The 20,928-nt window shown below is 61.8% G+C and overlaps 2 protein-coding genes across 2 annotated transcripts; one reads left to right on the plus strand and one right to left on the minus strand.

Moving 5' to 3' along the window:
• The first annotated feature begins 39 nt into the window (after nucleotides 1-39).
• Nucleotides 40-4,602, plus strand: MYDGF (myeloid derived growth factor). The gene is made up of 6 exons (XM_048077706.2): nucleotides 40-294; nucleotides 1,198-1,248; nucleotides 2,124-2,185; nucleotides 2,636-2,717; nucleotides 3,267-3,339; nucleotides 3,709-4,602. The coding sequence occupies exons 1-6, from the start codon at nucleotides 55-57 to the stop codon at nucleotides 3,786-3,788; spliced, it is 588 nt and encodes a 195-aa protein (XP_047933663.1). The 5' UTR covers nucleotides 40-54; the 3' UTR covers nucleotides 3,789-4,602.
• Nucleotides 4,603-6,250: 1,648 nt separating this feature from the next.
• TNFAIP8L1 (TNF alpha induced protein 8 like 1) lies at nucleotides 6,251-15,679 on the minus strand. Its single transcript, XM_066983846.1, has 2 exons — nucleotides 15,433-15,679; nucleotides 6,251-7,762 (listed from the first exon to the last, which is right to left on the minus strand). The coding sequence occupies exon 2, from the start codon at nucleotides 7,758-7,760 to the stop codon at nucleotides 7,200-7,202; it is 561 nt and encodes a 186-aa protein (XP_066839947.1). The 5' UTR covers nucleotides 7,761-7,762; nucleotides 15,433-15,679; the 3' UTR covers nucleotides 6,251-7,199.
• Between the last annotated feature and the right edge of the window lie 5,249 nt (nucleotides 15,680-20,928).

Here is a 20,928-nt window from a genome sequence, read left to right on the forward strand (position 1 = left end):
CCCCACGGTCCCTGCCCCATTCCCCCCCTCAGCTCAACCCTGCCCACACCCAAGATGGCCGCCGCGGCGCCCGCCGAGCGCCAGGGGCCCGCCTTGACCCCTCCCGCCCGCCGTAGCGCGGGCTTCCTTCCCAAGATGGCGGCGCCCAGCGGGAGGAGCGGCCGGGGGCTGTGGGGCGCGGTGGTGGCCGCCGCCGCCCTGCTGTGCCTGGGGGCCCGGGCCGCCGAGGGCCCGAGCACGGCCGAGTTCGACGTGCGGCCCGGCGGGGAGGTGCACTCCTTCTCCCGGAGCCTGGTGAGGGCCGGGGAGAGGAGAGGGTACGCGCCTCTCTCCGATTGGCGGGGGCGCACGTCGCTCTTCTAGCCCGGCGTGGGGATTGGCTGACAGCGAGGGGAGGCGGGACGAGGGTGGGGGGGGCTCGTGCTGGTTGCTATGGGAGCGGCCGGCGGGGGGCCCGGCCCGTGGCGGGGGGGGGCTGGGGAATAGGGGGGGTCCCCGGGGGGCTCTGCAGAGCCTGGGGGTCCCCCAGGAGGGAGGGAGCCCCCCCCCCGGGGAATGGGGACCCCAAGGAGAACGGGGGGCCCAAGGGAGGGTCCCCCAAGGAAAATGGGTGCCTGGGGAGGGGCCAGGAGGCGCCCCGTGAAGGTGTCCCTCGAGGAAGGGGGTGCCCGAGGCAGGGGGATTCCAACGGGAGGAGGTGCCCCAAGGGAAGGCAGGGGGCGGCGAGGGGAAGGGGATCTAAAGGAAGGAGGGATCCCAGGGGAAAGAGGCTTGCCAAGGGGACGGGGCTCTGTGGGGAAGGGGGGGCAGGTCCCTACCCCCCCCGAGCTGTAAGTCCCCACGCCAACACTGTGGGGTCCTGCAGGTGCCCCACAGCACACCCCACAGCACACCCCACAGCACACCCCACAGCACACCCCACAGGACACGGGCCTCGCAGCCCTGGCCAGCAGCACGGTCCCTGGCTTGGCGCTTCGCTGAGCTCCTGCTGTTGGTGCACACAGACAGGGTGTGTGCTCCTCCTCGTGTCACCCCTGGGGCGAGACCGCCACAGGCTGCACCGTGCCCACAGCCCCCGTAATTCTCTCAGGCGTTCCCAGATCTCGTGGAGTTGCTGAGAATTTGCCTATGTTGAGCAAGAATTGGTCACACGGAGTGTCCTGCTATAGCAAGGCTGCTGGTCTTCTCTTTTTGCAGGGAGATTACACCTGCACCTTCACGTACTCTGCTCAGGGAGGAACGAACGAGGTGAGTCAGGCAAGCCTTCAAATGTTTCCCTTACGCTTAGTCTCTGTGGCTGCACAGAATAAAAAACCATTCAGGATATCTGTGTTGACACCAGTGGTGACTGAGAAGGACGTGTATGCCCCAGAGATAAAAGGCTGCTATCCTGCCCCAAGCCTCGTTGGGTCAGTCATCGTCCTGTTCCCTAGGTTTAATTCGTGGCTTGGACAAGAAACTTATTTTTCTCCGGAGAGGAAGTGGTTTCTTTTGTGATCAGCTGATTCTAGGGCCCGGGAGCTGTGAGGGAGGGTGGCTGCACCATTTCCAACACTGCACGTTTGCAAAAGTAACTTTGCTGGATTTGCTTCTTGAATGGAAGCGACCTTCGTGCCTTGCAGTGGTGGTGTGCTTCGCAAGGCCGTGGCATTTGCAAGGTTTAAGGTCGTGTGCCTTCCCTGGAGAACGAAGAGTGACAATTTCATGCCCCAGTTGGTAGGAAGGGCCTTGTAGGAGTAAATCCCGTGCTCTCTAGGAGGCTTGAAGGTTTTTGTGGCTCGTGTTGCTGTTGCAATAAGTGCTGTACAGACAGACACAGTTTGTACTTCCTTATCTGCAAGTCCTCTATATAAAATCGGGTCTGTTTATTTTAGTGTAAGAGGAAACGAGACTTTAACTCCTTTCAGTGATGGCACTAATAGAACTGTGGAGAGCAGAGGGTGACCATGCCTCGTGCCTTGTGAATTACAGAATAAAGGGGGCCATCAGCAATTGTTCTGTAATCCTGTTGTGTTATTTTATAGCGGTTGACACTTGTCGTGCCTGCAGCTGGGAGGCAGGGGGTGAGTGGGAAGTGGGAGGCTCTTACTCACATTAACTGTGGAGGCCTTTCCCCTCTGCAGCAATGGCAGATGAATATTGGGGTCAGCGAAGACAACCTGCTCTTCTCCTGCTCTGTCTGGAGGTGCGTTGTTTAACCCGAAAGGCTCTGAGGCAAAAGCAACAACAAGCCAGGTGGGATCTGGGCTGGGGAGCTCTGGCTTTCCTCTCCCGCGAGGTGCTGTGACTCCGGGTGTGCTCTCGAGCCCGGTGGTAGTTTGTAAGTGCTGTTTTCCCCCCTATCGCCCCGCTACACTAGGTGGAGCTACAAGAGAGCCAGAGGTGGCTGTGGAGGGAGGGAGCCCTGAGTCCTGCTGCTCTTCTACACCTCCACCCTCTCTGCCAGCAGCAGGGACTAGAAGAAACTGTCTGGCTTGCTCCTTCACTAGGGGGTCAGAGCAAGATGGTCTCTAATGCTTGTGTCCTGGAGAGCTGAGGGGCAGCATTAGCCCTTGTGCCTGAACCTTCCCTGTGCTTTCACCTCCTACGTAGCCTTTTCCTGCTCTTTATGTCAAAGACTCTGTTCTCGTTTCAGGCCCCAAGGGAAGTCTTATCTCTTCTTCACCCAGTTTAAAGCTGAAGTAAAAGGAGCCAAGATAGAGCACGCCATGGCTTATGTAAGTCCCATCTGATCACGTGGAAGTAGGCATATGGGAGGCTGCTACGAAACATGAATTGGACATTGAAAACATTTATTAGGCATCTGTCCAGTAAAACATACGCCACCACACCCTTAATTAGAGAGTGGTGGCAGTCAGGAGAGCGTCCTCAGAAAGGAGTTCCTGCACTATTTTATTTCTGCTCCCTCTATGCCATTGGTGAGCCGCTGGCTTTGCTGGTGTCAGTGGCTCCAAAAGACACCATCCTGCCCAGGCGCACAGGGCAAGGGGAGTCTTGGTTTGTCTCAGCAAATTCATTCCTCCATTTCCTAGCCTTGAGCGATGAAGCTTTCAGTCACCTGAAGGGCACAAGTTTGTAGTTTAAAGGAAATGGAAACATGGCCAGGGATTTCCCTTCAAATTTCCTTTGCAGATTTAATTCTTTCACTCCACATTATTAAAACCCAAGCTTGTTGTCTTTCGAAACGTGCTGTTGTTTATTTGCTTTAAATACAGAAGCTTCTTGGATTGCCTCAATTGCCTAAAACTTCTTCCTTCCCGTTTCAGTCTCAAGCTGCAGTGGGTGGACAAAGTGACGTCCCTTTAAAACAGGAGGAGTTTGAAATCACTGAAACAACAGGTCTGTGATCAAGAGAACTATGTGGGAAAGGGCCTGGTGTGGGAGACAAGCCTGGCTGGCTACCAGGAGACGAGTGTTTAAGCTTAAAGCAGATAGGTGACAATATAGAGGCAGACAGTGCACATTATGGAGTCAGGAGTGTAGTGCTCTTAATCCATAGTTGGCAGCAAGATTTTGCAGGTCCTACTCCAGTGTAAATGCTAATTAGCATGGGGGAAGAATGGGTTTATCACAACGTGCTTGTACTGTGCATAGAAGGAAGTGCAATGCCCGACTTGCTGGCTTTATCGTCCTGGAAGGGAACCAGCAGGGCTGTTTTGTTCATGCCTTACCATCTGTTTATCCTGTGCTTGTTTTCTCTCTTTCTAGTGTCTCACAGGGAAGGCAAGTTCCGTTTTGAACTGTCGAAACTCATGATCGTAGCAAAAACACCCCGTGATGAGCTGTGACCCCAAGGACACCGCTGGGCAGGGTGTTTTGACTGGAAGACGGTGGCAGATAACGGGGGTTACTTGTTATTGGCGGGTTTTTCGGTCGGCCAAACCTTTCGTGTTTTCCATATTGAAATGTGCTAGGGTCCAACACAAGTGGGACTGGGAGGTGTTAAGACAGATGCATTCTGCCTTGTGTCAGAGTAACAATGTGCTTTGCAGCTGGAAACCTCCTCTGAGACTCCTGATCTGCAGCCAGCCATTCTGTTGCCCGCTTTCTGCTTCACTGATCTGCTGAATATGGTAAAGCTCCCCTCTAACAGGGCTCCTTATCTTCCTTGCTAGGAAGAGCAATGCAGAAAGATAAGCAGCTGGATTTAAGCAAGGTTTGCTAAAGGAAAGTTGTTAACTCTGGAGTCTCTGGAGGGTGGTGACAGGATTTCATTCTCTGCCAGCATTGCAGGAGAAACAAATTAAATTGGGTAGGAGGGGAAAGGAAGGGATAGGGTTGGCCAAAGCTATCTGACTCCTTGTTGAATGCAGCTATTGAAGACCGTCGCTGGCTTTGCTGGAGAGGATATTCTGTTCCTGCCTTAGTGCTGATTGCAGGTTGGGATAAGTTGGCATGGGGAAGGCAAAGCTTCTTATTCTGACACAACCCAGGAATCAATCCAAGCAACACTTCCATGTCTCAGTACAATTGCAGGACTATTTTATACGTACAGAAGCAATTTTTTTTTCTTATCTAGAGTAATAACAGCGAGGGGATGTGGAATTCCTTTCCTGTGTAAATAAACAAACAAGTAAATAAAGCATCGCGCTCTTGCCTGGGCTTGCTTCGGTCCGTGATTCCTGCCCTCTCTAACTGGATGTCCGGTGAGGGGCGTGACCTTCGGCGTTTTCTTGGCCAGGAGGAGCTGAGATGTCACACAGGAGGCTGGAGGCTGCAGAGGGTTTATGGGGCCCACCCAAGAGACAGACATCCCAGCAGCAGCACACCAGAACCTGTAAGTTTATGTAACCCAGTGCTGTCATGGTGGGTGCTTTGCCCAGAGGTGATGCCTCGTGATGGCTGTGGTCATTGGGAGCTGCTTTTCCCATTTTGGGAGGAGTTCCCTGGTCTTTGGCAGTCTGGGGGTGCTTTGCACTGGGGATTTTACAGATTCTGTTTTCCCGGCTGTCCCTGGATGCTTCCTTCTTGTGTGAAGGAAACCTGGTGCCGGTGCCAAGCACTCGGTGGGTTAAGCACGGTCCTGGCTGCTGCACTGGGGTGTAAGAAACACCGAGGACAAAGAAAAATGCCGTGTGTCAGGAGATTCATCTGAGCAGAGATATTTCTTGCAATTAAGGAGCATCATGCAGCTGGTGCTGACATGCACCTCGAGAACAGAAGAGCAAAGCATTTCTGGCTGTCAGCACAGCAGCCGCCACGGCAGCATCCATCAGCCCCGTTCCGCTTTGTGTGTTCTCTGCATCTGCCAATACTCCACCGAGCAGCGATGAGCTGTTTCCAGCCCCGGCTGCTCCTCAGCACATACCTGACAGCTGCAGAAAGCCCAGTGGGGACAGGAACGTCTGTTCTCAGATGTCGCACACCAAAGCCGACTTCTCCCTGCCCTCTCCAAGGGGCCAACAGCTTTGTGAACCTTGGCTGCGTTCTCCTACGTGCGCACCTGTGAACGTGCCTACCCCGCATCCCGAGCTGCTTTGTGCAATTAAATTAGGTGTGATATTTGGAGCCATGCCGATGAAATGACAGAGATTTGGGGGGGTTATTTCTTTTTGAATCTTTAAGGCTGAAACTTATCAGCGTCTCAAACCAGCAGTGGAAAGGGAGTGGTGAACGTGAGCGGCTGGGCTGCTCTCTGCTTGGCATCTGCGAGCAATCGGCAATCGCCTGTGCCGGGAGACATCCCATGGAACAGGAGGCACAAGAAGGTCACGAAGATAAGGCCAGCTGAGATTGTGCAGCGTCTTGTATGCTAAAAGGGCAATTTTCAATGCTCAAAGCAAAGATCAGAGTGTGGGAAATAGGCCACTGCTGGTGCATCCACGCTCTGAGCGCACAACACGCCAGTAACTCGGTAAGGTCACCCCTTGCCTTTTGTTATCAGGGCTGTGCTTTTTTAGCTCTTGTTTTGCGGCACGGGGACAGAGGGAAGGCTCATGCAGGGGACACGTGGGTGCAGGAGTACAGGCACCCCCCGGGGCCCCAGCCCTTTGCTACTGGTCTGCACTGGGATTTCGCAACGCTTCTCCTCCCGCTGCTTCAATGCCGGCTGCGCAACGCTGCTGTGCCAGGGAGCAGGGGCAGGCAGCGGTTCAAGGCGGCGGGGTGGGAGGATCTTTGTTCTCATGCCAGGGGGAAAGGAGAGCAAAAGCCTCCGGCACAGAGAGCAATCGTTATTTAAAGGACAAAGCCGCCCACAGCGCTCATTTTGTGACTGCCACCCGCCTTTGTACCAACCACATGGAGCAACCAAGCCCAACAGGTGAGTTTATTTAAATAACTCATCAGGGCTACAGAGTTTGCTAAAAAATAACAATCATAACTCACTCAGGGACATGTAAAACGTGTGAAATTCTCGGGACAGCTTTGCACAACTACCGAGGAAGGCATCAAAGCAATCACAGTGACACCATCTGCAGGAGGGCGATTCCAGCCGAGTTTTGGATGAACAGACATGCCTGGGTTGAGAAGGTCCCTGCACCTCCCTGCACGCCCCTTGGGTGACCTGTGCAGCCCCGGGGGACAGTGCAAGGGGGATCTTTCTGCTTGCCAGGACTTGTCTTTAGGAGGCCAAAGCCCCTTCCAGCCTGCAAGGCACAGAGACGCCTTCCTGTGCTGGGCAGCACAAGCCCGGGGCATGGTTTGCTCCCACCATATCATGGAGCTGCTCAAACCCTGCCAAAATACAGCCACGCAGCTCCGCACCCCCTGGTATCAGGGTATCACCACCGTTCATCCAAGCAGCTGCCCACCCCCTCAGATTCACCTTACAGGTGTTATGCACCACGAGTCTTTGGTTTGTTTTTTTTTCCATAGGAGGATTACAATCAAGTTCAGTGTGGAGAGTCCAGTTCCAGCCAGTTCCTTGGACTCTGAGCTAAGAGCACTTGGTGGGCAAAGGAAAAAAAAATGTACATCAGGAGCCCGGGGAGGCCAGAAGCCCAGGATCACCTGCAAAGGACTCAGCCCAGCGCAGGGAGGTTTTCAGATCCTGGGCATGGGTTAGACGAAATCAAGAGGTTCAGTCTTTTACGTAAATGAGGAGAAAATGGGAGAGTTAGCACTAGAGAGAAAAGGACAGAAAGCCTGGTAATCACCAAAATACGTCCCAGCCTCGGTCTCACAGGTAACAGGATGCAGAGTCTGGCAGCTGCTGCCGACGGCCCCGCTCGGCCACTTTTATCTCTTGTCCTCCCCTTTCATATGCTGTCCTCCTCCAGCATCTTGTTCACGCCTTCACAGATCCTCTTCAGGTGGGTGCGGTAGGGCTCGGCCGGCCCGTAGAGAGCCGAGAGGAACTCGTAGTCCGCAAAGTGATTGAAGACGTGGTTGATGCGGGAGTGTGATTTGGCTGTCAGGTGGCTGTTGACAGCCTGGTGCAGCAGGTCCCGGCACTCGGTGAGCACACCCGACATGACCCTGCGGTCAAAGGTGAAGTCTATCTGGTGGAAGCTGACGGCTGTCATGGCCAAGGTATGCACCTTCTTGCGGAAGCGCTCCATCACCAGCAGCTCCTCGGGGCTGAACTGCCCGTTGCGGTACAGCACGCCCAGCTTCATCACGATCTTGATGAGGTTTTTGATGATCTTCTGGGCCTCTTTGCGGTTGTGGGTGTACTCCTTGGTGGCCCGGTAGAGCTCATCCAAGATCTCGCTGCTCGTGTCGTCGATGAAGACGTTGGCCACGGTCTTGGAAGCCATTTTGCTCAAGAGCTTCTTCTGGGCCTGCAGGGCCAAGCTCTTGGTGCTGAAGGTGTCCATCTCTGTAGGGAAAAAGAGGCACACGCAGTTCAGCCCATGCCCTGGAACAGTCCCTGTCGCCTCTCCTCCCCACGCAGCCTCCTGGGAGGACAAAGAGCATCTCAGACTGCCGGCAAGACCATGAGCGGCTCCCGGTCGGGAAGCCCCTGGGTGCCAGGGCAGAGAAGAACTGAGCCCACACGCCAGATTTTGGTCGTGGGGTGACTTACAGGGCACTCCTGGCTTTCTTTCCCCCAAATGTAGAACAAAACCACAACACGCTGGGCCGGACAGCATGCAATGCCATCAAAGACAGCACCAGAGGTGACAGCGAGGTCCCTACCTGCGCGCAGCCCAGGAGCCCTGCAACCTTTCTTCTCCCTCCCGCGATCAGCACCGCGCTGCTACCTACACAGGAAGGGCTCTTGCCCCACCATTTGAACGCTTCTTCCTTAAAACCTGACTCACTTCCTGCAGGGTGAGCTGGGGACGACTCAGGTGGCGGCTGAGTCACCCGCCGCAGCCGTGTGCTTGCGTATGGCCCAGCTTCTCGATGCGGCGTGGCTGGGGCACAGCACCCACCGCTGCACCGGGCCGCACCAAAATATCGAAAGAAATGCTTCTCCCAGTCTCTGCCCGCCTGCTAGGCCCACACAGTCAGAGCCCAGACTGGTTCTCCCACTGGTTTCCCACTCTGCTCTGGGCTGTGCGGCCTCGCCTCGAGCACTGGGTGCAGTTCTGCGCACCACGGTACAAAAAGGCCGTGAAACTGTTGGAGAGTTTCCAGAGAAGGGCAACAAGATGGTGGAGGGCCTAGAGGGGAAGACGTATGAGGAGTGGCTGAGGTCACTTGGCCTGTTCAGCCTGGAAAAGAGGAGGCTGAGGGGAGACCTTATGGCGGCCTACAGCTTCCTCACGAGGGGGAGTGGAGGAGATCTGTTCTCTGTAGTGACCAGTGACAGGACCCGAGGGAACGGTGTCAAGCTGCGACAGGGGAGGTTCAAGCTGGATATCAGGAAGAGGTTCTTCACCGAGAGGGTGGTCGCACACTGGAACAGGCTCCCCAGGGACGCAGTCACGGCACCAAGCCTGTCAGTTTAAGAAGCATTTGGGCTATGTTCTCAGTCACAGGTCTGAATTTTTGGGTAGACCTGTGTGGAGCCAGGAGTTGGACTCGATGATCCTCGTGGGTCCCTTCCAACTCGGGATATTCTATGATTCTATGATTCTATGACCAGCTCAACTCCCTCTGCGTGTGTCTTGCGAAAGCAGCGGTCTCCAGGGCTGGTGCGGGGCTGCCTTGGAGGTGAATAATGGGAGACCTCCTCCCCTGCTCACCTGCGGCCCGACTCCCAGCACCTCAGCGGGACTCGCTTCACCAGATCAATCTGCTCGGGCAGATTATGGCTGTGAAAGCTGACGTGAATGAATAAAGCGCCACCGGCCCTGGAGATGCGTCTTGCCCTGGGAAATCTCTGCGCTACAAATCACAGCGATGTGAGAACAGCATGATAACAGCCGCTCCCGCGCTAGGATGGATGGGCAGAGATGCAGGTTGCTTATGCAAGTGCCTGCACGTGGCGCGGTCAGCCTGGCAAAAAGAGAGCAGGGAAGGGATGGGATCGCTCTATAAATACATCACCAGGGAGGGAGAAGAGCTATTTAAGCTAAAGGACGCTGCTGGTGTGAGAACGGATGGGGATAAATTGGCCATGAATATGCTCAGGCTGGAGATGAGAGCAGGGTTTCTCCTCAAAGCAGCAGAGCCTGCGGCAGTCACCCAAGAGGAGCGAGGGGATTGGAAAGCGCATCGCGGGCAGGAGCAGCTCCTGCTGGCACGGAGCATACGTAGGGTGCTCGGGAGCTCAGCCTGGCTCCCCGCAGGGTTTGGATAACCATGGCAGCGCCGTCCCGGTGACCCCACAGTGGCCGAGGCTCTGTCTCGCTGCAAAGAAGAGCACGAGGCACAGCCCTCACCTGGCCCTGCTGGCCAAGGGAGGTGGGGATGGGGTTACCCTGCCCGCCGGGTGCGGGTTCAGCCCTAACTGCAGGTGGCTGGGTAAGGGGTGGCCGGGCAATGGGTACACTGAGCTCATCCCCAGTTCCCGGGCATCTTCCAGCTGCCAGCTCTCCGCCCCTGCACACAGCCCAAGGTTGGGAGGGCAAGCGAGGCTCTGCGAGGATGCGAATTAAGTGAGTGGTAACGGAGTCATCGCAAACGGCACCGTGCAAGATACCGCTTGTGGCGTTATTTACAGCCCTGAGGAAAAACACAGAGGTTTGTAAGTATTTCTTCCAATGCGAAAACATTGATTTTTGCCAGCGTGAGCTTTGAACTGAGACTCTCGCACTTAATAAGACAGAAATGACAAAGCAGAGGCTGCTTTTGCAGAGCCGCAGGCGGCTCCCAGGCGGGCTGGGCTCATTTAACGCCATCAGCCCCATGCACCAGATGCTGGCGGAGCTGAGCCCAGAGCAATGGGCAGAGGCAGCGCAGCCCCATGGCTCACCCCGAGCCCTCTCCCTGGCCGTGACACCCACCAGATCGAGGGCTTTGCAGCTGCGTTTGTGCCCTGGATCCTCCCGGCTCCATGGCAGCGTCCGGCCGCGTGCCTGTGCTGCGCGATGCCCTGGGAGCGGTGCCCGTATAAATAGAAATTCCCACGCCTGAGCTCTTTGTTGGGCAACCGCAGCCAGAAAGCAAGTGCAAACTCCACCCACGGAGCCCTTAAAAAATAGGAAGCACCAGCTTCTCCAAGCTGCCCTGCGCGCCCGCAGCTCCCAATTAGCAACCACAAGCACAGGCTCCGCCGGCACTGCTGGCGCTCAGCAACGCCTCGCTGCCGCACAGCCCTACCCTGCCAGCACCGGGCCGTGCTGGGGTGGCAAGAATCCATCCTGTGGGGGAAACTGAGGCACAGACGGGTGCTGGAGGGTGCTCTCCTGGACCCCAAAGATGCAGTCTGCTCCCTCTCTAGCCCCGGTGGCTGTTGTGCAGCGTGCTCGCCCCTGACGCATGCTGCGAAACCAGGAGCGTCCGCCCTCGCCTCGTGGGGCATTTACTGCTGCTCGGCCCTGTGCCAGCACCCAGCACCCTCCTCTTCCCCCAGGGACCTGCTGCTGCTCAACACCAAATGGGAGATTTCACAGGAACGAGACGTTTTCCTGCTGGGAAGGGCCTGCGGCCCCTCCTGGCCCCATTGTTCGCCGAGGGGCTGTCGCCACTATCAGAGCATGGAAGAGGCTGCCTTGCCCCAAAGAGCAGGCTTGAGACTGAAATAAACCACCAGATTTCCTTCCTGTTGCTGAAGTCTCCAGCCTCGCTCGGGGCTTGTTTTTTTTCCTTCTTCTTTTTAATGAAAACGCCCTTGAAAACCAGCAGCTTCCCCCGAAAGAGCAGCACTGAGCCCCGTCTGCTCCGGAAGAGCGCGGTGCTGCACGGCCGCTGCCGTGACACTGAATGGTGGCTTCACACACAGCCACGGCCGTGTCTTTGAGGGCTTTTTCCACCACTTTGCAGGAATCTGGATCCTGCCAAGGAAAGCAGAGCTCCCAGGGAGGCTTTGCAGCCCCGAGCGGGATCGGAGGGCTTGGCCCACGCCGCGTGGCTAAGCCGAAGGCTGCAACATCCGTGCTCGGTTCTCCGCCCGGACATCCTGCGCGAGCTGCGGAGGTGATGCTCTGGCACGCCCCGAGGCGTTGCAACACGCTCCCCTGGGGCCGGGCACGTGCCGGGGCCGGGGCACAGGCTCCCTGCCACAGCTTGGGGCTTCGGCCGAGCACCACAACGGCCAGGGCAGCAACAGCACCGAAAACAGCCAGGACACAGTGGGCAGCCTCATCCTGCACCCCCAGGCTGCCCGTCCGCAGCCTCCTGCTCGCAGCCACCCTGCACGTGGCAGGGACTGGGGCAGCCACGTTCCCTTCCTGCCACTCCCAGTGCAGCCAAATCTGTCCCTGGGTGCCCAGGATGGGGACAGGCAGCACCGATCCCCAACTCCTCCCTGCGTGCAGAAGCCTAAACACCCCCCCGCGGCGGTGTAAAGCAGGATGAGCCCCAGGCACCTACAGCACCGCTGCTGTAAGCAAGAGCAGAGCGCAGCCCCTCGTTAAGCAGCATCAATTAAAGCTCCTGGGGATGTGAAACCCTGTCCAGCACCAGCACCCGGGACTCGCAGCGCCCGTGCATGGCATCGCCGCGGGCACCCGGGGCCGGTGCCTTCATCGCCTCCACTCTGGAGGATCTGGGGCCAGGGATTGCTGCCACCCTCCTCCAGCGCCCGCACCCCGCCGGCCCCGGCTCCCCCCGGCACCCGTGAGCCTCCAGGTCCCAATTACCAGGTCTCCGTAGGCGTTTCTTTGCGCGCCGCTGCTCCTCACCCCGGCAGCCCCCGCGAGCGCACAGCCAGCTCCCCTGGCAGCGGGATGAATATTTCATGCAGGAACACAAAAGCACTTCAATAATTTATGGGTCAGCGTGGAGCGAGCATGCAGCAACGAGGGGAAGGGCTTGAGCCAGGAGCAGAGGCACCTCCACCTCCTCGTCGAGGTCGTGCTGCCGTGCCCCATGCGAGCCCCCGCGCTCCCGCTCCCTGTCCCCATCTCGCCCCGCCTCACCTCTCGCCATCACAAGTTCCCTCCAACAAAATGTCCCCAGCTCCAAGGGCACCCGGAGCGGCTCCATCTCCCAGCTAACGCCAAAAGCAAATGTTTAATGGGTGCGATCTCCCCTCTCTCCCCTCCACCACGTGTAAATCATCCACACCTCTGCTTGCACCCCGGCACCACCGCCTCCCCGGCCCCCTGGGACCTTGGAGCCCAGATCAAGCGCATGATCAGAGGCTGGAGACGCTCTCCCTCTCCTCCCCTTTCCATCCCCCGGCTCTCCCTGCCTGGATCAGTTTCCCCTGCCAGCTCTCCAAGCGTCCAACCAACATTAATTAATTAAACCTTGCTGCTGGATTACAGCAGGGCCGAAGCCGCAGCGTGGCACAGGGCTGTAACTGGAGAGCCCGACGGCAGTGGCCAGCCCGACCCCACGGCTCTCAGCTCCCTCTCAGCCTGCCCCGTTTTTTGCAGCATTTGGGTAGCAGAGGAGGGCGCAGGCAATTTTTTCCAGCAGCTCCTTGTTGCGCGTGGCCATGGGGACACACAGCACCGCTCACTGCCCTCCCCACCACCCCGGCCGGCTGCGGGGGACGAGCAGGGTCCGGCACGTGTGTGCAGAACAGGGTGAGGCCCGGGAGGAAGCGACTGAGCAAACACCTTGCCCAAGGAAATCCTCATTTCTTGGCAGCGGGATCAGGAACCGCGGCGCAGGTCTCTCCTTGCAGCTGGCTGGGAGCCTGGCACGGGGGACGCTGCGGGGACGAGCCCCGAGCCCCAGTGCCGCCGTGCCCGGCTGCTGCACAGCGCTGGGTGGTCGGGTCCCAGCCCACTGTGTGCCAGGATCGGCTGAGGGGCACTGCGGAGTGCTCGGCCGTGTCCCCCGTCCCTGTCCCCAGCAGCTCTGGGCCGTGCAGAGGGAGGGTGGCACTGCCACCGGGCTCCGCGAGGCTCCCCCTGCCCGGCGGCTCCTTCCCGCGGTGCCCGTGCCAGGGTTGCGTGCGTGCACCAGGAGAGCACGAACCCGGCAATTTGGCAGCAGCAAAAAAGGGGAAGTAATTATCCCTCATAAAAGGGCCCTTGAGGATTTTCCAGGTTTTATAACCAGAAACCCCCCAGGAGCAAGGACCTTTGCCATCCTCGCAACGCGGCGCTCCCCACGTGCCCGAGGACGGGCGGGTTTGGGGCTCTTTTGGCTCAGCACTGGGGTGACGGGGGGGGAACGGGAGCAGGCAGGGGGCCTCGGCAGCTCCCTGCACGCCCCCAGCACCGCTCAGCCCTGCTCCATCCTGGCGGCCCCGGCAGCCCCTGGCTGCAGCCCATCGGGAGCGGCAGGCAGCCAAGGGCACAGCGGGGGGCGAAACCAGAAGCTGCCCGAAATAGCCGCTGGGGTTTCTCCTCTGTAAGGAACCCGGCATCCCCCCGCCAGCCTGCCGGGGCTGGGAAACATCCGACTTGGCCCCAAAATCGCAGGCGGATCTGAAGCAGCGCCTGGGAAGCCCGATGTGCCCCGGCGGCTCCGACGTGTCTGTGCAAGGACGAGGGGCTCCGGGTGCCAACCCCAACCCCGCGCGTGGGAGCAGAGCCCCGGCAGCGCTTCCTTCTCCGGGGTCCCGCTGGGGGAACGGCCGGGGGCACCCCCTGAATCATGCCCGGGGAGGCCGAGGGGCGCGGAGGCTGCACGCGGGGAGGAAGAGGAGGAGGAGGAGGAACAAGGGGGGGGGTTATTTTGGAGCATCTGTCTCGCCTTCTATTTCCTCCTTCCCTTATCGGGCAGCGATCAGCCGCTCTCTCCCGTGGCAACTTCCTTTCTCCTTCGCTTGCAGGAGGCTCAGGAGGCTGATGGGGAAGTGGAAACGAGGGGGAAACGGAGGCCGCGCCGCCGTCTGTCCGTCCCGTGCCGGGGGGCCCGGCGGAGCGGCACCTCTCACGCTTCCTGCCGGGGGATCTGCTCCTCCGGGAGAGCGCGGCAAGGACAAAGCGGCAAGATTCGAGCTGAATCCGCCGGGACGGTCCCCGGCACGCTGCCTCCCTCCAGCCACGGCGCACTTTGTGTCGGGAAGAAATATTTTACGGTTCCAGGCCTACCCCTAAAAACCGCCCCGCTCGCTCCAGTAAAGCTTCGGCTGCAGGGGCCGGGGAAGCCAAATCTCACCCCCCCGACCCACGGAGCTCCTCCGGGCAGGATTCACCCCCCCCCCGGCCAAAGGGATTCGTCCCTCTGGGGCTGGAGAAATTTCGGTCCTTGGGATCTTCACGCCCACGAAGGCACGCGCGGCGGTGCCGCCAGGAGCCTGCGCCGCCAACCCAGCCACGTGCGCGGGGCGCCCTGCGGTGGGGCTGCCCTCGAGGCGGCGTTTCGGGAGCCGGGGGGGTGTGTGTGTGGGGGGGCTCCGTTTCCCCGGTCCCGGTGTCGGTTTCCCGTGGCGGGGGCCGCGGCGGGCCGGTTAGGCGTGGTGCACACAAACACATCCTGTTGTCGGCCGCCGCTCCGCGCCCGGCAAAACCCCAAACTCTCCCCACCCTCCGCTCGGCGGAAAGGAGGCGAGGCGGGGACCCACGCGTGCTCCCCGCTTCGTGACCCCCGCCCCCCCCGGGGGAGCCCCTCTGCCCCTCTCCTTTTTGCCCTTTTTCCCCCATCTTTCACGTGGGAAACTGAGGCACGGCCAGAAGCGGGACCGAGGAGTCGGGTCCCCCGTGCGCCTCCCCGAACCCAGCCCCGTTGGGGACCCCCGGCCCCAACCGGTGCCGTCCCCCCCCCCCCCCCCCAGATCCCCGTCCCCGTGTCCCTGCCCGCACCCGGTCCCCCGGTGCCCTCCAGCTCCCCGGGGGGCCCCGAGCCCTCCCCAAAGGCTTTGGGTGCCGAACCCCCCCGTACCCCCCAGCACCCCCCGCGCCTTTCAGGGGAGCTTTCCTCACCCGGAGGGGACGGAGCCTTTACCGGAGCCGCCGTTTACCGGTGGGGGGGGGGGGGGGTGCACAAAGCCCGGGGGGGCCTTCCCGGTTACACCCCCCCCCTCCACCGTACCGGGACAGGCAAAAGGGACCGGGAGCCCCCAGCCCCGGGGTGCTGCAGCGGAGCTCTTACCTGCCTCGGGGGAGCGCGGAGCCGGGACCGGGGCTACCGGGGCTACCGGGACCGGGCTACCGGGGCTACCGGGACCGGGACTCCTCCGTTGGCACGGCACGGCACGGGCAGCTTCGCTTCCCCCGGGGCCTGTCCGTGCCCGGCCGCCGCGGGGTCGGTGCCGGTGCCCCCGGTGCCGCCGTGCCCGGTGCCCCCGGGGCCTCCGAACCGAGCGGGGCCGAGCGCGGCGGCGGCGGGGGCGGTGCCAGCGGGCGGCGCCGGCCAATGGCGGCGCGGGGCTTGCTACGAAGCAGCCAATAGGAGAGCGGCGGGGGAGCCCCGAGGGGAGGGCGCTCGGTGCCCCGCGATCGCCCCGGCGGAACCGGGACCGGGAACTGGGGGGGGGGGGGGGGACCGGGGGTCGGGGAGGGGCAATGGGACCGGGGAGGGGGAGGGACAGGGACAACGACAACAGGACCGGGGACCGGGGACCGGGACCGGGAGCGGAGAAGGGGACCGGGACCGGGACCGGGGAGGGGGAACGGGAATGGAGGAGGGACCCGGGACCGGGGAGGTGGAACGGTGACGGGACCAGGAAGGGAGAGGGGGACCGGGGACGGGGACCGGGACCGGGACCGAGGGCGGAGAAGAGGAACGGGACCGGGACCGGGACCGAGAACCGGGGAAGGAGAACGGGAACGGAGAGGGGAACCTGGGACTGGGGAAGGGGGGCAGTGACGGGACCGGGGAGGGAGAGGGGGACCGGGGACCGTAAAGGGGGACCGGGACCGGGAAGGTGGTCCGGGACTAGGACTGGGACCGGGGAAGGGGACCCGGGATTTGGGAAGGTTACCTGGGACCGGGGAAAGGGAAGGGAACGGGAAGGGGGAACGGGACCGGGGAGGGGGAACGGGAACGGGAAGGGGGAACGGGAAAGGACCGGGACCGGGGAGGGGGAACGGGAACCGGGGAGCGACCCCGCTCCGCTCCCCCCGAGCGCCCTAGGGCGTTCCCCGCCCCGACCGGGACCCCCGCAACCGAACCCCCGGGGACGGATCCGCCCGCTGCCGCCGCTCCGGTGCCCCCCGTGCCCGGTGCCGCTGCCCAGCCGCGAAGCCCCCCGGCAGCCGCCCCCGGCCCTTCCCGGGGGGTTGCCGCGGCCCCGTTACCGCCGGGCTGAGCCCCCCCGGTGCGGGCGGGGGTGTCCGTGCGGCCGGCGGGGCCGTGCCGGTCCCGTTAGCCCGGCGTGCCGCGGGGAGCCGCCGCCGGCCGTGCCTGTGGCCGGTAGGTGGCAGCCGCCCGGAGCGGGTTTGGGGCCGGGCTGGGGGCACCCCGGGGGCGGCTCGGCCCGGTGCCGGTGGGAGCCCCCGCTCCGCCCCGCTGAGCCCGTCCGAGGTGTGCGGCCCAGCGGCGGGGCTGGCGGGCTGTCCCTGCCATCCCTCCGTCCCTCCTTCCCCTCCATCCCTCCGTCCCTCCTTCCCCTCCATCCCATCTATCCCTCCGTCCCCATCCCTCTGTCCCCTCTGTCCCCTCCATCCCTCCATCCCCTTCATCCCCGCCATCCCTCCATCCCCTCCATCCCCATCCCCTCCATTTGTCCATCCCCTTCATCCCTCCATCCCCGCCATTCCTCCATCCCCTCCATCCACATCCATCCCCCTCCATCCCTTCATCCCCTCCATCCCCATCCCCTCCATCTATCCCCATCGATCCGTCCCCTTCCTTCCTTCCTTCCTTCCTTCCTTCCTTCCTTCCTTCCTTCCTTCCTTCCTTCCTTCCTTCCTTCCTTCCTTCCTTCCTTCCTTCCTTCCTTCCTTCCTTCCTTCCTTCCTTCCTTCCTTCCTTCCTTCCTTCCTTCCTTCCTTCCTTCCTTCCTTCCTTCCTTCCTTCCTTCCTTCCTTCCTTCCATCCCCTCCATCCATCCATCCATCCATCCATCCATCCATCCATCCATCCATCCCCCTCCATCCCCTTCCTCCCCCCCCCCCCCCATCCCTCATCTTCCTCCTCCTGGCCCGGCGGCAAGGGGCCGCTGCACAGGAGCCTGATTCTGAGCGGTGGCATTAAACGGATTAAGGGTGGGATTTCGAGCGGATTAAAGTCCGGATTAACCGCGGCACTTGAATTGAATCTCGGCTTCACGCGGCGGCTGGGAAGTGAACCACCGCCCTCCACCCCCCACCCCACTCCCCCCCCAGCCCCTCTCCGGCCCTGCTGCCCCCAGGGACGTCGCCCACCACAGGCTCCAGGGGGCTGCTGCCACCCCAAGCTGCCCGCCTCGCCTCATCCGAGGCAGAAGGTCCCGGAGCTGGGAGGAGGCTTTGCTGCCCTCGGAGGGCAGAAACATCCCCCGGCCTCCCCTGGGCCTCTGCGGCTGCTTCCTCCACGCTCCCCCCCGGCCTTCCCAAGGAGGGATCCCGGGACCGGAGCATCCTCCAGGGCCCCTCCACGTGTCAGGGGTGGCTCTCCCCATCTCCCCGAGCCCCCCACCATCACCTTGTGCTGCTATTTCGGAGCCAGACAAAGGTGAGGGTGGAGGCCAGGGCTCACCCCGGCCACCCCGCAGCCTGCAGCAGCGTTCCCGCTGTGGCTAAGGATCCGCTCGCGGCCCCTTGTCGCGCCAGAGCAGCCGCAGCAGCTGTTGCCGCTCTCCTCAACAGTTGCGGCGTCAACCTGCCCGGCATAAATCACCCTCGCGGGCTCATCTGTTCCTCTTGGCCACTCGCCGCGAGCAGAAACAACCCATTAGCTGGGAACAGCACGGCACGGCCGGGCTAAGGAGACGGTGACAGATCGTGGAAGGGATGCTGGCGGGGCCGGGGAAGCGCGGGCAGAACGTGGCAGCTTCCCGGCAGCGGGGATGGCTCCCGCGTGGCGCCTGGCCCCCTGTCCCCATTGCTGCCCCGTCCTGTGTCCCCACTGCTGAGCACCCTGTGTGCCCGAGCCCCCACTCCCCTCTCTGCTCAGAGGCCGGGAGCCCCTTGGGGACAATCCCTAACCTTGTTTCCAGCCCCTGGGGCCAGCCCCCGATTCCTTTTGGGGTCCCGGCAGCGGGTGAGGGTGGTGCTTGGCTCAGGGCAATGCCGGGGCTCTCCTCATCCCGTTTGCCTTCCCCGGTCCCCCCTCCCTGCTGAGTGCCCCCATCCCCGGGCAGGCAGCGCGGCTGCTTTGGTGCTCTCACTGCCGGTCAGCGGGGGATGAACGCTGGTGCTGCGGGAAAGCAGGAAAAAAAAATAATAAAGGGGGGGGAAGGAACAGCATCTGGGCCAACCAGGCTGCCCGGCTCTCCTTCTCTCTCCCTTTCTTCCTCTTGTCCTTTCAAAGAAATAATAAGGTGCCTTGCTCTTCCGCACGCTGAACAATTGCGCTGTGCTCAGGGCCGGTCCCGGAGGGGGTCGCGCTTCTCTGCCTGCTTTCACGCCCGCTTTGAAAGTGGGCGCACGCCAGGGGTGGGCATGGGAGCAGCCCCCTTCCCCAGCCCCAAGCGGGGTGAGGGAGAGCACTGTGCAGGGCGGGCAGCACCCAAATAGCTCCCAAGCAGCCTCGTGTCTGCTCAGCGAGAGGAGCAGGAGCTGCTGAGCACCGCTTTGGAGAGCAGCATTCGTCCCAGCCCCAGGGGAGGGCACGGAGCCGCTCGCTGCCCCTCCGCTTGTCCCACCTTGTCGTGATGCTTCAAGGCCACCCTTCGAGCCCCAGCCGGGTTTCTTCCACCCCCACTAACCCTAAGAGCAGGCCACCTCCACGGCGGTGTCCCCATAAAGGCCCCATTGTCACCGGGGGGGGGCACGTGCCGGGTGGGGAAAGGCCACGGGGAGCGGCGAATCCCCTGGCCCCTTCCCGGCGGCCGGCGTTTTGCATTCCCCGTCCGCTCCCTCGCAGCTGCACCTCGCCACAATGGCCCCTTCTTGCAGCACCGCCGGGGCCGCCCGCCTTCATCCGCGGCAGAAATGTGACAGAAAATCCCAGGCTTGTCAGCGGTCCAAGGCGCCCTCGGGTCTGGAGGAGAGCCCCGAGCATGTCCGAGCCGCCGCGGGGCCACGCTTTCCGGCGGGCACCAGGCTGGTTCTCCCCGTGGGGATGCCCTGGGCCTTTCTTCAGGCGTGGGGTGGGAGGAAAGGGAGGGTGGGGGGGTGGGTTAGGGGCGCCGGCGGGTTTGGGTGCAGCACCCATAGCACAAAGGGAGGCTGGAGAGCCTTGGGTCAGGCCGTGGATGCAGAAGGACCGGCCTGTCCTGCAATCCTGCTGGGGGAAACCAGGGTGAACGGTGCTGGGGCAGGGGAGAGCTCGTCCCTGCCTGGCCCAGGGCACCAGGAGGAGAGAACTCAGGAGGGGAAAGCCCCACCGGACCCGCAGATGTGGGTGTTTTGTCCCTGCCCTACGTGTGCCACAGCCCTGCGCCCGCTTCCCCACGCCTGCAGCCTCCGGGGATGTGTCGGAGGCTCTGGCTCGCTCGTGCTCTCCTTGATGCCTCCTGACATTGCGCCGCCGCTGCGGGGCTCCTCGTTCCGCAAAGCCGGGGCATCGCGGCGCGGACCCCTAATGAGAGGCTGCAGATCTTATCCGCGGTTATTAAAGCCCTCCGGGGATGGAAGACAACCAGCAGCCACTGCCAGGGAGGAGACAGAAGTAGGCTCTGCCGGGCTTGGGGAAGTCGGAGGCAGCGTGAAACGCAGCGTGAGAGCCACCCTGCCGCAGCCACCCACCCAGCCCCCGGGCTCACCCTGGTGGCAGCGGTGCCGTGAGCGCCCTGGCGGCATCGGTGCCACCCGCCAGCCCCCGGCAGGACACCCAGCGGGGGGAGGGAACAGCAGCGTGCGGCCCCGGGGAGCTGCCACTAATTGGCAGCAGCAGGAGGAAGTTTTGCCGTTAACACTCGGGACCGATAATGACAGGTAGTGCCCTGGCTGTGCCCTGGGAGCTGCTGCAAGTCCCCAGGCCCCGTGAGCGTGCCGCCTGTAATCGCAGCCGTTCCCCTCTGCCCACGTCTCCCCTCCTGGGGGTCTGGACCTGGAGAGGATTTGGGGCTGGGAGGGGACAGAAAGTCGTGGTGAGCCCCCCAGGGGGGCTCGAGCTTTGCTTTAAGGAGCTGCTGGTGCAAGATCCAGCTCTCGGGGACGGATCCAGGCACACGGGGACAGTGTATAGGAATTGGGCGCTCAGGACCCGCTGAGCCAGAGGGGTGACACCGAGGTGTGGCGCTCACCCCCGGGGCAGCTTTGGGGTGGCAAACGCAGCCCGATGGCAGACGAAGGATGACGGGGCTGGGTGCTGAGCTGCTGGGTGTCTCCATCAGCCCCCAAGCTGAGCTGTTTGCTGGCTGCTGCGTTACGGCACGGCTCTACGAGCCATGCCCCCACATCACTGTGTCACCACGCACTGGGGACATGCTGCTGGCTGGTCCCCCAGTGTTCTGCTGCTGGAAACCCCTTTCCCCAGCTGCGAACCCAGAGCAGAGGTGGTGTGGGTCCCCACACGAGGGAGGTCCCCACTGAGCAGTGTCCCCTGCCCGGCTCCCCC

The sequence above is a fragment of the Anser cygnoides genome, chromosome 27, assembly GCF_040182565.1.
Source record: "Anser cygnoides isolate HZ-2024a breed goose chromosome 27, Taihu_goose_T2T_genome, whole genome shotgun sequence".
Taxonomy (NCBI): domain Eukaryota; kingdom Metazoa; phylum Chordata; class Aves; order Anseriformes; family Anatidae; genus Anser; species Anser cygnoides.